Genomic DNA, 16,902 nt, shown 5'->3' on the forward strand with positions numbered 1-16,902 from the left:
TGGTGAAAGACTGAAGACAAGGTGAAAAGCTTGAAAGCACACACAAGAAAACCTAGCTTTGAGCTCTTTCTATTAGAGGTAAGAAATATAAAATATCCATGCAATTATTCCCTCAGCAGCCATTGTGGGCCAGGCTTGTGCTGCTCTTGGAAAATACAAAAGTGGACACAACCCAGTCCCTCTCCATAGGGGCTCGCCTCCTTGTGGGAGGGACAGGCGACCCAATATACAAAAAAAAGAGGGAGGCCCAAGTGCATCTAGAGGCAGGGACTCACAAGTGACAAAATAGAGCTGAAAGAACAAAGTTTTGGAGCACCTCACCCCCACCTCCAGAGGAATCCTCAGAGGATGAGAGCCCTGGGGTGTGCTGCATAGGCCAGCCATGGCGAATGCCCAGCACAACTACAGCCATTGTGTGGAGCCACAATCTTTGACGTCATGTCAAGTCTCCAGGAGGAGACACTGCCCCAGCCAGTACTTGATATGGCTCCTGGTCCATAGCAGGCACCCAATTTGTACTAAATGGATGGGTATTTAGGTAGGAAGATGGATAGATAGATAGATGGGAGAACAGATAGATGGATGGTTGGATGGAGGGATGGATGGGTAGATGCATAGATGGGTCGATGGATGGATCAATAGATTGATGGATGCATGCATGCATGCACGGACAAACCTATGGACACATGGACAGATGATGGACAGATGGATGGAATCTTCTCTAGGAAGATGAGATGAAACCCAGGACCAAAAGTGAGTGTGCACTGAGGTCTCCCCATAAAACCTGGCCGGAAGAAGAAGGGACAGTAAGACATACATACACTTCTCAGCACTGGGGCTGTGGTTATGGAGTGGACTGTAAGCTGTTAGCCTCAAAGACCCCAAAATGGACACCAAGAACAAATAGGTCCTTAAGTTCAGACTCCCTATGTTGGATTAGGGACTCCTTCCTGCTGAAACCCCAGCCTCAGCCCCAGCCACTCTCCACCCTGTACACCCACTGCTGCAACCACATGACACACAAGTCCCTGAAAACATGGGGGCTCTCCAGACCCCTGTCCCCCAGCATCCCCTTTGGCCATGGAGTTCATGAAGGCTCATTCCAGTAGACCCAGCCCCAGTGTCATCTACTCCAGGAAGCATCCCTGATCATCTGGCCACCCCCATCTCTCCCTGGCCAGAGGGCATTGCTCCATCCTTGGCACTCTCTCAGAACCTGGTCCACACCTCTCCTTTGACAGGTGAAGGAGTCTGTTCACACCTCTCTCCTCCCCACCAGGCTGGGAGCTCCCAGGGACAACAGCCTCAGTGCCTAGCACAGAACTTGGCACAGCACTCAGGCTCATTAAATTCTAGAGAAATGAAAGATGGAACCCATGGACAGAAGGGAGGAGGCTCCAACAGCCACAGACAGAAATCCCATGCAAAGCCTCTGCCCTTGGCCCCTCTAGGACTCCCACGAGTCTCCCTGGAGTGAGGAGAGGACGCTCGCATCTCTAACCCCCTGGCCATGGGTGGTTCAGGCTCACAGGCTACATGAGGACAGTGGCATAGTGGGTATCACTATGAAGCCCCACTAAGGAGTCAATGGTTTACAGACATAGCAAGGCCCAGCTGAGGATAGAATGAGTCCAACTCACTTCCTAGTTAGGGTAATTAAAAAGTGCCACCTAGAATGTAAACTGGTGCAGCCACTATGGAAAACAGTGTGGAGGTTCCTCAAAAAATTAACAACAGAATGCCCCTATGACCCAGCAATAGCACTGCTAGGGATTTACCCAAGGGATACAGAAGTGCTGATGCATAGGGGCACATGTACCCTAATGTTCATAGCAGCACTTTCAACAATAGCAAATTGTGGAAAGAGCCTAAATGTCCATCAACTGATGAATGGATCAAGAAGATGTGGTTTATCCATACAATGGAGTACTACATGGCAATGAGAAAGAATGAAATCTGGCCATTTGTAGCAATGTGGAAGGATCTCAAGGGTGTCATGCTAAATGAAATAAGTCAGGCAGAGGACAGATACCATAATGTTTTCACTCATAAGTCTAATGAGAGAAACCTAACAGAGGACCATGGGGAGGGGAAGGGGGAAAAAGAGTTAGGGAGAGGGAGGGAGGCAAATCAGGAGAGACTCTTGAATACTGAAAACAAACTAAGGGCTGAAGGAAGAGGGAGAAAGGGGAAAGGGGTGATGGACATGGAGGAGGGCACTTGTGGGGAAGAGTACTGGGTGTTATATGGAAACCAACTTGACAATAAACTATAAAAAAAAAAAAGTGCCACCTACCCTTACTCAGAGCTCCAATGGCAAAGCCAGAGTAGAACAGGCCCTTCAGGAGGAAGGATCCTCTATGACCTATGCCTTCTGCAGTCCCCAAGGGTACCCCACAGTGGACTGCAGGTCTGGGACCAAGGGACCAGAGTGCTGTCACCCCTGAGCCCTGTTTCCCCAAGGGGGGCCTTTTAAAGACAACACACTGATGTGGTGGGTGTCTAGACTGTGATAAAAAGATCCCAGAGAAGGGAATGTGGATTCAAGACTGAGCGATGGAAGGTGAGGGGATCTTGCGGTGAGGCCTGTTATATGAGCCCATGTCCCCCCACCTCCATGGCCTTGGCCTGCTTGTAACTGCTGCCACCCACCCACTACCAAGGCCAGACTCCCCAGACCCACAGCTCCTAGCCAGGATGGCTCCTCATAAAGTGGGATCACAGAGAGGCGGGTGGGGCGTGGGCCCCCAGGCTGAGACCCCACGGTGAATGCACGCATCCTGGACACTGGGCAGAGACACAGCTCCCAATGTAGCATGTGGACAGCCTGGCAGGTCCCAGACCAAGTCCATGTCATATAGAATTTGCCACTAGCAAGAGTGAAAGTGCCAGCCTTCCCAACAGATTCACATGTGGCAAAATGTTGAAAATTCAGGTAGAACCATCTTCCTCCCTCCTCCCATGAGTCAGGCTTTTTGAGTGGGGGAAGGGAGAAATAACAGCCTGGAGAGCAACATACCCCGCCCTTACTGTGGCCCACACACGCCAGTCCTGATTGGGTACAATATCCACATGTCATCAATAGCTGTGGGGCTCTCAGGCCATTTACTGCTCCATAACAGTGTTTTGAGTTTCATAAAATTTAGGACATGTGGATCAGCCTTGCGAAGACCCTCTGTCCTTGTCATAACAAACAAGAGGTAGGGGGTCAGTCTGCTGAAAAAGCCCAAGCAATGGGCTTTGGTGAATGAAGGTTTTGTGCAGTGATGGCATCCCCAGGTCTCTCCCAAAGGATCTTCTGGCCTAGCCATCCAAACAGGTCACGTTCACTTTCCTTCCCCTACTGTGTTTAGTAGATGCCCTAAAATTCTTCGAGCATAGCACCCTCAATACCTCTGCCAGACCTGGGACAGAGGCAGTTGAGCCACATCCCCCCACGTGAAGGCAGCACAGCCACATCTTACTTACCACCATCACTATACTTGTCTCATCCCAGCAGTGCGGCAGACGGGGACCCTGGAGTGGGTCAGATCTGGATTAGACTTCTGCCTCATCACCCAGTGGCTACCTGTGACCTGAAGCCTGTCATTTAACTTCCTCAGCTTCGCTTGCCCCATTTGTAGAGTGTGAGAATCAGGGAAAGCACACAAAGGGCCAGGACCGTGGTGGGTACCCAGGAAATGAAGCTCCCCCACCCTCACCCCAGGCACCCGAAATCGAAAACCAAGACTCTGACCCGCTGGAGCTGAAGGTAACAAAGGCAACAAAGCTAGGTGCTGTCTTTCCCCCACGGTCTCTGGCCAGCACTCCCAGGGGCTTGTCACTCTCGCCCAACATCCAGAGTAGCCACTCCTGGGGCGTCCCCAGCTCTGCAGCACCCGGCAAAGCAAAGACATTGCAAACACAGTCGGGCAGGGCAGCAGGTGAATCAAGAAGGCAACAGGCCAAAGCCAAGCCAAGTATTTCCACTGCTGCAGAAGTTTGCATAATTATCCACTTGGAAAAAATATCTTTAGGCCAGTCTTGTTTGCGTCGTAAATCCTTGCAGGGCCTAGAAACGAAGCAAGGGCTGAATTCATCTGGAAGGGATACAATGAATATGTAAGTGAAAGAGAACAGATGTTTCCTGAGAAGCTATGTACCAAATGCTTTACCATCACCCTAGCCTCCTTCGTCCCTACTTTACAGATGAAGAAACTGAGGTCTCACTGGTGAGGCAAATACCCAAGGTCACAAGGTTACTAAGTGGAGGACTTGGGACTTGATCCCAAATCTGCTGAACTCCAAAGCCAATACTCTTCCCACTTCCAAGTTTAACAACACAGCAGTGACAAGGCAGAAAGGAAGCAAGGAGAGGAGGCAAGATATGGGCAAGAAGAGAGATGGAGGGGCCCAGCAACAGGATTAGCAGACACCATCACCAGAGCAGACTCCAGCCGGGGGAATTTAGCAAGGACAAAAGCTTTCCTAAGAGCAGACACTGGCACATACGCTGCTGGAAACATTCTGAGAAAGCCTGGACACATTAGTCCTGATCCTGGGCTGCCCATTACTGGCCTGAATCACTTCCTACAGGGAAACGTGTTCCCGAGAAAATGCCGAGCGCCAACAGGACCTCACAGCCCGCCTGACCCACCAGAGTGATCCGGGCACTGATTAAGCCAACAGCGGCGGGGCTGCCGGCCAATTGTACCAAATTAAGCATTCCGAATTTTAAGTTCTCCAGCGGTGGGCTTCGTGCTGGTTCCTGATGCATAAGGTAGCATTTTGAGTAATAATTAATTAGAGGGGAGAGTGGAATAAGCAACCAAAGTACATCAAATGGAATTAGTGTAATTCTGCCTTTCTGTTCATTTTCCTTTCAATCGGAGAGAGCCAAGCAGGTGACTGGGGCTGGAGAGGAAATCACAGAGAGCATTTAGGCACCTGGTGACCCCTTCAGTCCACCTCTGCTCCCAGACATACCACACCCCCAGCACAACCCCGACCCCCAGAAACAAACCCAGGCCAGAGAGACACTTGCTGTGTCCAGCTCGTCACCTTTCTGCCATCAGACCACCAGGGCTGACACCATCAGCCAACTCAGAGAGTTTCTAGTTGTCTATTCTCAAGTTACTAAATTCTTTGTTAAACTGGTGGGCCCTGTCTTCGTTAGAAGGCCCTAACCCCTAATAGAGGTGTTTAAAAAAAAAATCATGGATTCACCCAGGCACCAAAACTACAATCACGCACACCAAGTATCATTTGAGATTATGCAACCAACACCTCCTCCAGGTGCTAACAAATACCAAGGCAGAGCTGCCCACCTCTGTAGAAAGCTGGAAATTTATTTTATCCCTAGAGGCTTACACCTGTCAACAAAGAGAGGAAAATTAAAACACCACCACCACAAACCAACCACAGCCTGGGTTTGCCTCAGGTATCCTTGGGAGGGACCTGGAAACAGGCTTCCCGCCAGCTGTCCCCAGCCTCTCAGTGTCTACAAAGGCCTTGGGGTCACCTGTCGGGGACCAGTCAGGAGCCAGGTTGTGCTCTGGGTCTCTCTCTGTGGGCACAGCACCCAAGAGTCCCCACGTCCATTTTGGCCCCGCACGAGTGGGCTGCACCTGGCTCCCACCTGAGCCACCCCACAACCCCCTGGGGAGAGGTTCCCGCGGCCCCAGGCCCTACCACCTACCTCATTGATGAAGGAGTGGGCCCCCTGCGGGCTGAGCAGAAGGATGGCTCGGCGTAGTGTGTCCCGGTATCGGTTCAGCTCCTCCGTCTTCATGGTGGTGAAGAGGCTGGTGAACACGTGGCTAATGTTCTTGTCCACCTTTTGTAAAGAGACATCAAGGCCCAGCCGCGAGGCCTGATCCAGAAAGCTTTGGAGCCCACGGATATCTGAGCAGCAGAGAAGGGGGAGGAAAGAACGAGCTTTAAGCACGAAGGGGTCTAACTCCAATGCTCCCCACCCCCCGCCCTGGGTACAGGCCACTGCCAAGAGCCACAACTCACATCTGCCACAGTGACCACTGAACAGAGTTGGAAAACCCCTCTGCATCCCTTTGGCCCCAGGGTAAGTGTTTCCCACTGTGAGGAGCATTCCCTGCCATCCCAAAGGTTCTGTGCCAGAAAGCCCTCTGTTGACCTCTCTTTCTCTCCCTATTGCTTCCGCCCAATGGGAGCTAAAGTTCTAGCAGTTCTGTCCTCAAGGCTATGTGGGGCAGTGGTCCCTGGCCCCCAGTTCCCTGCACCTACCTCTGCACTCACAGCTCAGGCTTTTTGACCCTCAGTGGCGAGCTAAGGCCACTGCCTGTCCAGACTGAAGCCAGCCCAGCCTTGGCCAGCTCCAATCCCATGACAGAACATCCTGTCTCATACCCCAGCCCTGAGGCCTGGGACCCTGTCCTGTTGCAGGGACCTGATTTCCCTGAATGAAACTCCTTCATCACTCTCTTCCCAGCTGGGGTGACACTGTCCAAATCCAATCTGAACTTCACATTCTGGCTGGACCAAGGGTGAGTGGATGGTCCAAGGGGGTCCAATGAGCACCATCCTCAGACTCTGGTGGAGCACCTAGAAAGGTCCACTCTTTCCTCTGTGGCCAGGATATAAGCCTAGGATAGGAGGGGAGCAGAGAGGGGGCTGGAATAAATTACTAGGGAATGAGCATTTAGAAGGAGCTTGAGGCTCAGTTCTGTCACCTATTGGTGCAAACCTACTCCTGTGGGGGCCACGGTGCTGATTGCTTTAACTAAGGCCCAAATCTCTCTGCAGCCGCCTGCAGAAGCCATCTGGCTTCTCCAAAGGGAGACCATGGAGCAAACTCAGAGGCAAGCAGGTACAAGAGTGACACCTGGGCCTGATGACATCATTGAAGCCTCTGTGCACCTGTGACTTCTGGGTTCTTCTATGAGCCAAAGAATACCCTTTCTCGCCTAAGCCAACTTGAGTGGGATTTCTGCCACTTGCAGCCCAAAGTCTCAACCCATCAGTCACTTTCCCAAAGTCTAGGATGTTTTCTTCATCTGGCCCATGTGTCCACACCTGCACTGGATACTCTATAGGACATTCTGGTCCTGCCCATGTCATACAAGCTGTTCTCTCCCAGAGCCTGGGATGCCTATGGGCCATCACGGGCATGCCTTGGCCCATCCAGTCCCCCAGACTCAAATTCACAGTTAACAGTGTTAATTCAGCCAGACTGCTTTTCCCAGGCCATTCCTCCCCTGGACTTTCACTTCATGCCCATCCCACGAACTTCTAGAACTTGCCAGGCACCATGCATGCTGCTACAGTGGGCCCTCGGCTGCCCACATTGCCAGGATGACAGGCCCACTGGTACATCTAGTCCCAGATAGATGTAGCAAGACCAGTCAGGGAAAACCAAACACAGTGCCAGGAAGGAGACCAGGGTGCTATGGCAGTCATGACTGGGGTGCTGGGGGGAAATGTGCAGGGGGTCCCTATTTCTCACCATGGGGGAAGCCCTGAAATAGGTCTCTGGGAATGTGCCATGGACTCTGACACTTAGAATTTTGGATAGTTCCTTAAACACTTGGGCAAACCTTCCATCCACTTTATGCCTCAGTTTGCTCATCTGGAAACTGGGGATGAAAGTTTCTGACTTCCATTTTCACAGGACTATGAGGACCACAATTCTTCAGGGTCCCAACTGCTTGTGTCCCAGGGGCTGGCACCTAAGAGGCACAGGAGCCAACCTCCCAATGGTTCACAGGGAGGGCTGGGTAGTGCCCCAATAAGAGCCCTGAGAGCCTTTCTAGGGATGGCAAATGCATGACTTACATGCAATCCTGTGGCACCTGTATTCAAGTCCAGCCATGACCTCAGCCAGCTTTGCCCATCGGCACCCTGACCCCTGAGGCACATTTACCCAGAGCTGCCTGCCTGCAATGCACGAGGGTCCCAGTGTCCCCCATGCATCGTCACACAAGCAAATGGTGCCAGGCAGCAGGTCAGACGTTCTTCATCAAGCCCCTCCCCCCTCCCCCAAAGCTACAAAGTATGAAAAGGTAATGGACAGAGATCCTGCCACAGCACCAGGGGCTCCAGACACACAGGCCCCTGGCTGTCAATACCCCTCAGATTCCCAGGGAGGCCATGCAGTCCTCACAGACCTGGAGCCCCAAAGCCTCTTGAAAGAGAAGCTAGAAGAGGTTTTTAAGAAGTCCTCTTAAGCAAACAGAGGCAATGGCTCAGAGTATGGAGGTACAACAGGTGGAGGGGACCCCCACCTTAGACACTCAGTCAACCCCAGCCACACCCTCTCCTGAGCACAGCACAATTCACACATGCCAATAATAAGCTTGAACATCTCATCCCAAGCAGACACCCGTGGCCAGCCACTGCTCCCATGCTAGGCAGGCAACAGCCTTCTATCTGTGCCCAGGGGGTCTCCCCCTGGATCTGGGCTGTTCAATAGAGCAGCCACTAGCTACATGGGGCTGTTTACATTTAAACTTAAATTCATTAAAATTGAATACAATTATACCTCAGTTCCTCAGTCACACTAGCCACATTTTAAGTACATAACGGCCACATCTGGCTAGTGGTGACCATACTGGACAGCACAGACAGACATCATATATGAGGAGGGATCATTGCAGAAAGTTCTGTTGCATGGTACTGCCTGAGAAACGATCTTTTAACAACAGGGTGTATATGATGTTCCCAAATACAGGAAATTAGCTGCATTCAGACCCCTGGTAATGGCCCCCCTATTCCTGTGCCTCGTGCCCTGTCACTTTGAGGACTCTTCGAGCTCCTACTCTGGGACACATGACCTGCTTTGACCCATAAGACAGCTGTGACTTGGTGTAAGCAGGCGTTTGGATAAGCGTTTGTGCCTTCTGTTTCCACTCTTGGGGCCTACCACCACCGTGGGAACGCCCCCGGGCTGGCCTGCTGAAGGGATGTGGACACGCGTGGACTCATGTGGGCCCCCAGGCAGCCACCCTCAGCCACAAGTCAACCGCATCCAGCTACTCCAGCGAGCCTAGAGCAGAGCTGCCGAGCTGATCTACAGACTCACAACAAATAATAAATGGCTGTTGTTTTAAGCCACCAAGTCTTGGGACAGTTTGTTTCTCAACAATAAGGTACTAATGGAGCGAGTTAATCAGATGTCTGTATTTCATACAGCTTACGATAACTTCAATGAAAAGAACAGGGGGTATGACTTAAAAGTAGCTCCACACAGAGCTTTCCCACAGCATTGCCCATGTAGGGCTGAGCGTGGGCCTGTTCAGGAAACGTCACAGCCTCTGTGGCCCTATCCCTTCACCTGGACATCAACAGCCTCACTGCCCCCATGGCTTAATCTGACCCAGATCTGAGCACAGCTGACAGGACACTGAGAGCTGACTGGGACAGGCATGAATGTGGCACCCTCAGACCCCTATCTACCAGCTCCCACTTCTCTTCCGCACCTTGCAAGGCTATCACAAGTCTTTACAGTGGCAGAGCGGTGCCTGGGAGGCTCAGTCAGTTGGGTGTCCAACTTTGGTCATGATCTCATGGTTCATGGGTTCAAGCCCCACGTGGGGCTCTGTGCTGACAGCTCAGAGCCTGGAGTCTGCTTCAGATTCTGTGTCCCCCTCTCTCTCTGCCCTTCCCCATACTCTCTCTCTCTCTCTCTCTCTCTCTCTTTCTCTCAAATAATGAACAGACATTAAAAAAATTTTAAGTGGCAGAGACTAGCCATGTCTGTAGAGTCATGCTTTCTGTGCCTGCACGTGAGCACATGCACAATGACGGCTCCAGCAGGGCTCTGTGTCCATGCCCTTTGGTCCACGAGTCCAATATGGCTCAAGGGACCCCATACACCATGCCAGCATGGCCAGACCTCTCAAACTGAGGGAGAAGTCCCCTGAGGTCCCTGCCCTGAGGTCCCCCTGCCTGAAACCATCTCCACTGTAGGACTCTTTCACTTTCTTAGGGAATAGGAGGTGCCATTGTATGCAGGCAATCGCCTCAGGACATACAAGGACATGCACACATGGAAAACACAGTCGTCAGAGCTCATGCACACCTTCAGTTCCTTTGCTTCTGCCTTCTGTTCTGGGCAGCCCTGCTCGGGACTGAGCCATCACATAGAGTTTAAGCTCCCTGTCAGCGGCTGGCTCCTCACCCTTGAAGCAAGCAATATGGGCTGAAGGCACACCACTCCCCCAGGGACCACAGCTCTGGCTATAACAGCCTGCTCCCACTTGGCTGAAAAGGTCAGCTCTCAGCCTCTGAAGCTCTTATTCAGCTGCACATGGCGAGGGCTGGGGGCAGAGCAACACGCAAGAGCTCAGGCTAACATTGCAGCCCTCCTGACATTCCCCAGGAACAGGGCCAAGGAAGCCCACATCTCCAACAAAAGTCCTTTTCTCCCTACAAGAGACTGGGTTTGCAATGCCCCCTACCCCCATCTCCCCAAGAACTCCAGATGTCCGCTGCTGCTCCCCATGAAGGGGGAATCCTCCAAGAAGGTAGACTAGGGACAGAGCTGGGGCTACTCCCATGGGCAGCAAAGTGGGCACCCCAGGAACCCCTTGGCCCTCATGGAGTTACGGACCTTGGCCCAGCTCCTCCCCTGCAAGGTCCCTGTACATAATGGCCAGCCCCAGGCACCACTGCTGGGGCAGCTCCTCCAACCAGACCCACCCCCAGTGGGGAGGGGGCTGATGGGATCATATCCCCAGCCCCATTCCAGAAAGGCCAGGAAGAGGCAAATGGTCCACAGCTCACCAAGGCCACAAGGAGAGGCAAGAACTATGGAAGAGGGCATCAGTTGCCCATGGGGACAAGGAGAGACTCCCAAGAGAGGCATCCTGCTCCTCAGAGAAAAGAAACAGTACACGGAACAAAGGCAAGTGCACTCCTATGAGGAACGTGATATGGTGGTGCCCCAGCACAGACCTCAGCTTCTTTGGCCCACCATATGGGCTTTCAAGTCTTCCTAACACCCAAAACTGAACAAGCCATCCAATGAACATTTATTGAGAGCTTTCTCTATGTTGGTCCCTCTTCTAGGTGCCGAGAAGCAAGAATGAATGAGCCCACGGTGTTCCTGCTGTCAAAGAACTTACATTTCAGGGCCTGGAGAACAGACCGGAACAAATAAACACCATGCTAAGTAGATAATTTCCAATGGTGGTAAGAGCTCTGAAGAAAATAGATGTTGGGCTGGAGGAAACCGCAGGAGGTGAGGGTGGGAAAAGCCTCTGCGAGCAACATCAGTGAAAGGAGACAGCTCTGGAAACCTCTCAGAGAAAAACGCTGCAGACTGAAGAAACAGCTTATGGAAAGTTCCAGAATAAGACATGTGTGATGCCACAGGAAGAGGGCCTTGCTCACCTCACAATGAGGACCAGGAATAGGGAGGATCAAGAGGCCCGAACTGTGGACCTACAAGGGAAGGAAGAGCACCTTCCTCAAATGGAGGGAGGAGGGACACAGGTCCCAGGTGCCTGAATCTTGGACCTCCTTCCCCAACAGACCAGCTTCCTAACTGAAGGCCCATGTGCCCTCTGGTACTTTCCCATCACTCACCTCTCTGCCCACTGCCACCCACACCATGCTGCTCTAAAGCTCATGCCCACATCATCAGCAAATAGGGATCCTCCTCTCTCTTCATATTCAGCAGTGCCCAGCCTGGAGCACTGGTCCGTGAAGGCCTCTTCTCCCTGGGCTTCCAGCCACTGTGTGCTCCTTTGCTGTTTCCCGATCCCAACCCCATAACACACTCTCTTGCCCCCGTTCCCAGATACTCCTTGGCTTCCCTCTGGCATCACCCGCTGGTCAGTCTGGGTGGGAAAGCATCAATACCAGATACTAAATCTTCTCTACAACCCCTTCCCAGTGTCAGGTACCATCAACACATTCCCTGGGACTTCTGTCACAGCCTCCTAAGAGGTCCCCCTGACCCTGGGGTCTTCTCCAGTGCCTCTGCCAGGATGGTTTCCAAATTCACATCTGTTCACAAAAGAGCCCTCCTCTAAAACGTTCCATGAATAACACAACTTTAAAGTTGCCAAGAAATTAACATCCTCAAAAGCATCAATCAATCACAAACAGAAAGCCTTCAAGAAACTCTATTAATTTTACATAAAGAACTCCATACACCTTAGCCTGTGCATGGAAGACTCTCTGGACCTAACAGCTTTGTCCGTGTTGCTTTTGTGTCACCAAAAGCTGCTTCCATCACTGCCACTGGAAACCATGCACCAAAATTCCAGGAGAAAGAGCTCTTTGCCCTTCCCTGGACATTCTCCTCACACACACACACACACACACACACACACACACGCATGTACCACATACACAGCCCATGCACACAGACACGTACACACACACCACACGCAAGAGTACACACTCTGCCTGGGTCCTCCCAACTGGAAACTGACACAGCCCCACCCCTCCATCAAAGCCCCATGAAAGTCATACTCCCCTCAGAGTTTCAAAACTCACGGACATGGGGAGAAGCTAGGGTGTTCTCATTTCTCTCTCCCACCCCCAGGCTCGGTGCCTAGCACAGGCTCAGGGACAGGAGAAGTTTGTGGAACCAAACTGAACCAAGGCAAGAACCAGCCTGAAGGCCCACATGCCCTTTAGCAACCACACAAGGTCATGTGAAAGCACAGCCATTGGCAAGGAATTGAAACTGGAGAAAAGTTTTTTTCAAAATCTGAGGTTGTAGTTGTGAATATCCCACCAATCCTTCTGAAAAAAAATCATATAATCACAGGTATTTTAAATAGTTTCTTTCTGAAAAGTAATTGAAACAAAAGAACACATTTCAAATTGCTTCTCCTATTTTCAACTTCCGAGAAATGTCCAAGTGCTGAGAGTACTTCTGAAGAATATTTTACCATCTGTAATATACAGATATGTGTATGAGGGCTGCCACCTCACACCCTGGAGAAGTTCAGTTACAAGTGTTTAGGGATTATTGGCAAATTTTCCATAAGCTGAGACACAACTTTGATTCTATGGACTTTTCTTAAAAACTTCTTTCTTGGTGGGGGTACCTGAGTGCCTCAGTCAGTTGAGCATCTGGCTTCAGCTCAGGTCATGATCTTGTGGTTTGTGGGTTTGAGCCCTGCATCGGGCTCTGTGCTAACAGCTCAGAGCCTGGAGTCTGTCTCCGGATTCTGTGTCTCCCTCTCTCTCTGCTCTTCCCCTGCTCCTGATGTATGTCTGTCTGTCTCTCTCTCTCTCGAAAATAAAATAAAACTTAAAAAAAGAAAGAGTATATTAAAAACAAAAACTTCTTTCTTGGGGCACTCGGGTGCCTCAGTCAGTTAAGTGTTGGACTTCAGCTCTCACGGTTCATGTGTTCAGGCCCCACATTGGGCTCTGTGTAGACAGCTCAGAGCCTGGAGCCTGTTTCATATTCTGTGTCTCTGTCTCTCTCTACTCCTCCCCTTCTCTCTCTCTTTCTCTCTCTCTCTCTCAAAAATAAATAAACATTAAAAAAAAACTCTTATTTATCTGGCCCCCAAATAGAGGTTTCACATTTTTTCCAAGATGTGATTTATCTTAATTCAAGTTCACTCCAAAGACCCCTGCCCGGGCTCATCCCCTCCTTCATTGCCCTCCCCTCTCCCCATGACCAACCCAAAATGCCAGCATCCTTGTCACAAGCAAGGAAGAGCTACAGAAATGGGTGTGGACAGAACCTGGGTCTGCAGGCGAGGAGGCACCCACCATTGCCAAAAGAAAAGATCACGAAGACCTTCCTGCTGTGGCCCCAACTCAAAAGTCAGAACCTTCCCTTTGCTCAGAATCCATTGGGTGCCCCGCCTCAGTTGCCCACCTATGCATTCCCTGCTTTCCTTCCTCCTTACTTCTTTCCTTGCTTCCTTCCTTCCTTCCTCTCTTCTTTCCTTCCTTCCTTCCTTCCTTCCTCTCTCCCTTCCACCCTCTCTCCCTCTCTGCTTCCTTCCTTTCATGCCGTCTTTCTTCCTTCCTCTGATATTTCCAGAGCACTGTTCTGGGCCAGGCCACGGGCTGGGCGCTGGAGCAGCAGCATTTTCAGACTCCACAGCCCTGTCCTCAAGGAGTACTCAGTCCTGCAGGTAAGACTGAGCCCGAAGCAGAGAGTGGCCCCCCTCCTCCACGTCCTGAGTATCTCCTACGCACCAGAACATGTTCCGTTTGCAGACTGCATTTCATGGATGAATTAATTTATTGCAGTCAATCTATGTAGGTGTGATTTTTTTTTTTTAATCTCACTGGGAGTCAGGTGGGCACAAAGCAGGCCTTCAAGAGTTCAGCAAAGGGAGGAGCAGATGTGGCCCATCCAGCCAGCTTCGGTAAAACAGGAAGCATGGGGGTGACAACCATCCCCCACAGCAAACACCAGGCAGGGCCCGGCTTCAGGAGAGCAGGAAGACTGCCAGGCAGTGTCCCACAGTCCTCGCGGCACAGTGCCACCGCTCCAGGTCTTCTTGCCGAGGGTCTCGTCAGGGAGGGAGACCCCGCCTCTGTCCTGGTCACAGTCTCAGCTGCCCAGACAACAAACACAGGGGTGCCTGGGTGGCTCAGTTGGTTAAGTGTCTGACTTCAGCTCAGGTCATGATCTCACAGTTCATGGGTTCGAGCCTGGCATCAGGCTCTGTGCTGACAGCTCAGAGCCTGGAGCCTACTTCACATTCTGTGTCTCCCTCACTTTCTGCCCCTAAACCACTCATGCTCTGTTTCTCTTTGTCTCAATAATAAATAAAAACATGTTAAAAATTAAAAAAAAAAAAAAAGAATAAAACACCCTCGCCCAAGGCAACCTGGGATAGGGCTTGAGGAGAGGCCTGTAGAAGCAGCCCCATCGGCTTCCCCAGTGGGGGACACAGAATAAGCACGGGTGTGGGCTCAAATCCCGCCAGGCACTAGCCGGATGAGCTTGGACAACCACCCCCTGAGCCCATCTCTTCATCTGCAAAACAGAGCTAATAAGCCCCTCTTCTCCCAGAAGCACTATGGTCCTTCAGTGAAGGGTGGACATCACTGCTGGCACCGTGCAAAAGAGCTGTTTCGGTGACTGTCAGCTGCCTTCCAGCCTCCTCATCAGCATCAGGAACGCGCCAAAAACGGTGCCCAAGGGAACAAATCATCTCTCTTGTTCTAGAGGCTCCTCAAGAAGGGAGAGGCCATCCTGACAATCTGATGGCACAATGGAGACAGAAAGCGTCGGCTCTCCCTTGTGCAACAACGGAAATTCCAAAGTAGTAAAGTGGCTGAAGGAAATGGTCTGTCATTGGAAACTCTCTGAGAAAGAGATCGAATCTCTGCCTAAAATAGGGCCCATAAAATCCAGTAGACTTCCGCTCAAACAGGTTTCAAAGCCAGCCGGGAGGCCATACGAGAGGAAATTCCAGAAAGGGGAAGAGGTGTTCTGGATAGTGCCTCAGGAGGGCCTTCACAGGGGGTGCGCACACATGTGCTGTTTCAGACACGGGGGTCCATGAGTGAGCCCTACCCACCCATCCTGCCTGGGCCCTGCCAATGGAGGGCATCATCTGATGAGAATATGCTCATTTCTCACCATTTCTCTGTGCCTTTCCATCTGAAAAACAAATATAAGGGAAAAACATTTTAAATAATCAGGCTGGAAGATCAAGATTAAAAACAATTTAAAATAAACATCTACTCTGGCACTTTGGAAAAAACATACCACGCTGCATTAAGTGCTTTGAATTAAGTAAATTACACCAAGTAACTAATTTACATAATGATCAAAATTTGCATTTTACACATGTTATGATGAAAATGGGTTTATAAAATAATTCTTCACCAACTTCTGCTCCTAGTTGGGTTCCAGTATTTGGATAAAAGTCCATGGTGCTGATCTGCTTCTGTCTTTCATGTTTCAAATCTCTGGCTCCTTCAATATATTTTTTTTAATCTGGCAGCTCCCTTATCCCCACTGTAATAAATAGTCCCTTTGATTTGCAATTCCCTTCCATCAACTGAGTGAGATCATATTTTTAAAGAATCTGTAATATGTTAATCATTCTTAGAATTTTCACAAATAAAGTTTGATGTCCCTGTCACCTTTCACTTACAAGGTATTTGGTATTGATTTTAGCACTTCTTCTCCAAGATTTTTAGGATTGGTTTGCAAACTCCTGCAGCTTCTTAGGACAAGGAAACCGGATGGCATTTCTCAACAGGCTGCTTTCGTGGGCCAACAGACACATCGGGAAGCAAACAAAACCCCACTGGACACGTCCATAGGGCGCTGAGCACAAGGCCTTCGGGACACTGGCTCCAGTCCCAGCAGGCCACTCTGCACCTTCAGGTCCTTAAGACCTGGGAGACCGGCCCAGAGCTAGACTCCATCTCCCAGAGACGCTGGGCACTCAGACGCTTCACATCTTTTCTCCTCCACAGCCAGTGAGGCAGGCATAACCATCCCATTTCACAGATAAGAAAACTGAAGCTAGAGATGTTGGGACCCTCCAGCAACATCACATGGCCAGCAAGAGGAACAACCCACATTCATGCTTTGAGAAAGTTGTGGGTATTTTCCTGGACTTTTCTCTAATTTAAGTAGGAACCCAAAGCAAATCTAGAAAAGTAACTTCCAAGTATTTACCCAGAAAAGCCCCATTTGAATTTCTAAGGGGCCCCAAATCCAAGGACACTGCCTTTTGTTAATGCCACAGACAGATGGCTGCCCTCCATGACATGACAGGACGGATGCCACACACAAAAGGATGACAAAATATGAAACGGCACTTGCTGATTATGGTCTGACTTTGTGCAGGACATGACACTAAGCATTTTGCTTATATTGCCTCTTCTGATCCCCCCGATGCCCTGATGTCTGACCAAAGTCATCCAGCCAATTAGGGTTCAAATCCAGGAATCTCACTTTCAACAAGCAGTCAAAACACCTGGAAAGGGATGAGA

The 16,902-nt window shown here is 50.7% G+C and overlaps 1 protein-coding gene across 1 annotated transcript in view; it reads right to left on the reverse strand.

Moving 5' to 3' along the window:
* Nucleotides 1-16,902, reverse strand: part of GRID1 (glutamate ionotropic receptor delta type subunit 1) — a 693,764-nt gene that overhangs the window by 459,616 nt on the left and 217,246 nt on the right. The window contains exon 4 of the mRNA XM_029919939.1: nucleotides 5,678-5,883. Coding sequence (XP_029775799.1) covers nucleotides 5,678-5,883 — 206 coding nt within the window. The remainder of the gene's footprint in view (nucleotides 1-5,677; nucleotides 5,884-16,902) is intronic.

Source organism: Suricata suricatta, chromosome 2 (assembly GCF_006229205.1).
Source record: "Suricata suricatta isolate VVHF042 chromosome 2, meerkat_22Aug2017_6uvM2_HiC, whole genome shotgun sequence".
In the NCBI taxonomy this organism is placed as follows: domain Eukaryota; kingdom Metazoa; phylum Chordata; class Mammalia; order Carnivora; family Herpestidae; genus Suricata; species Suricata suricatta.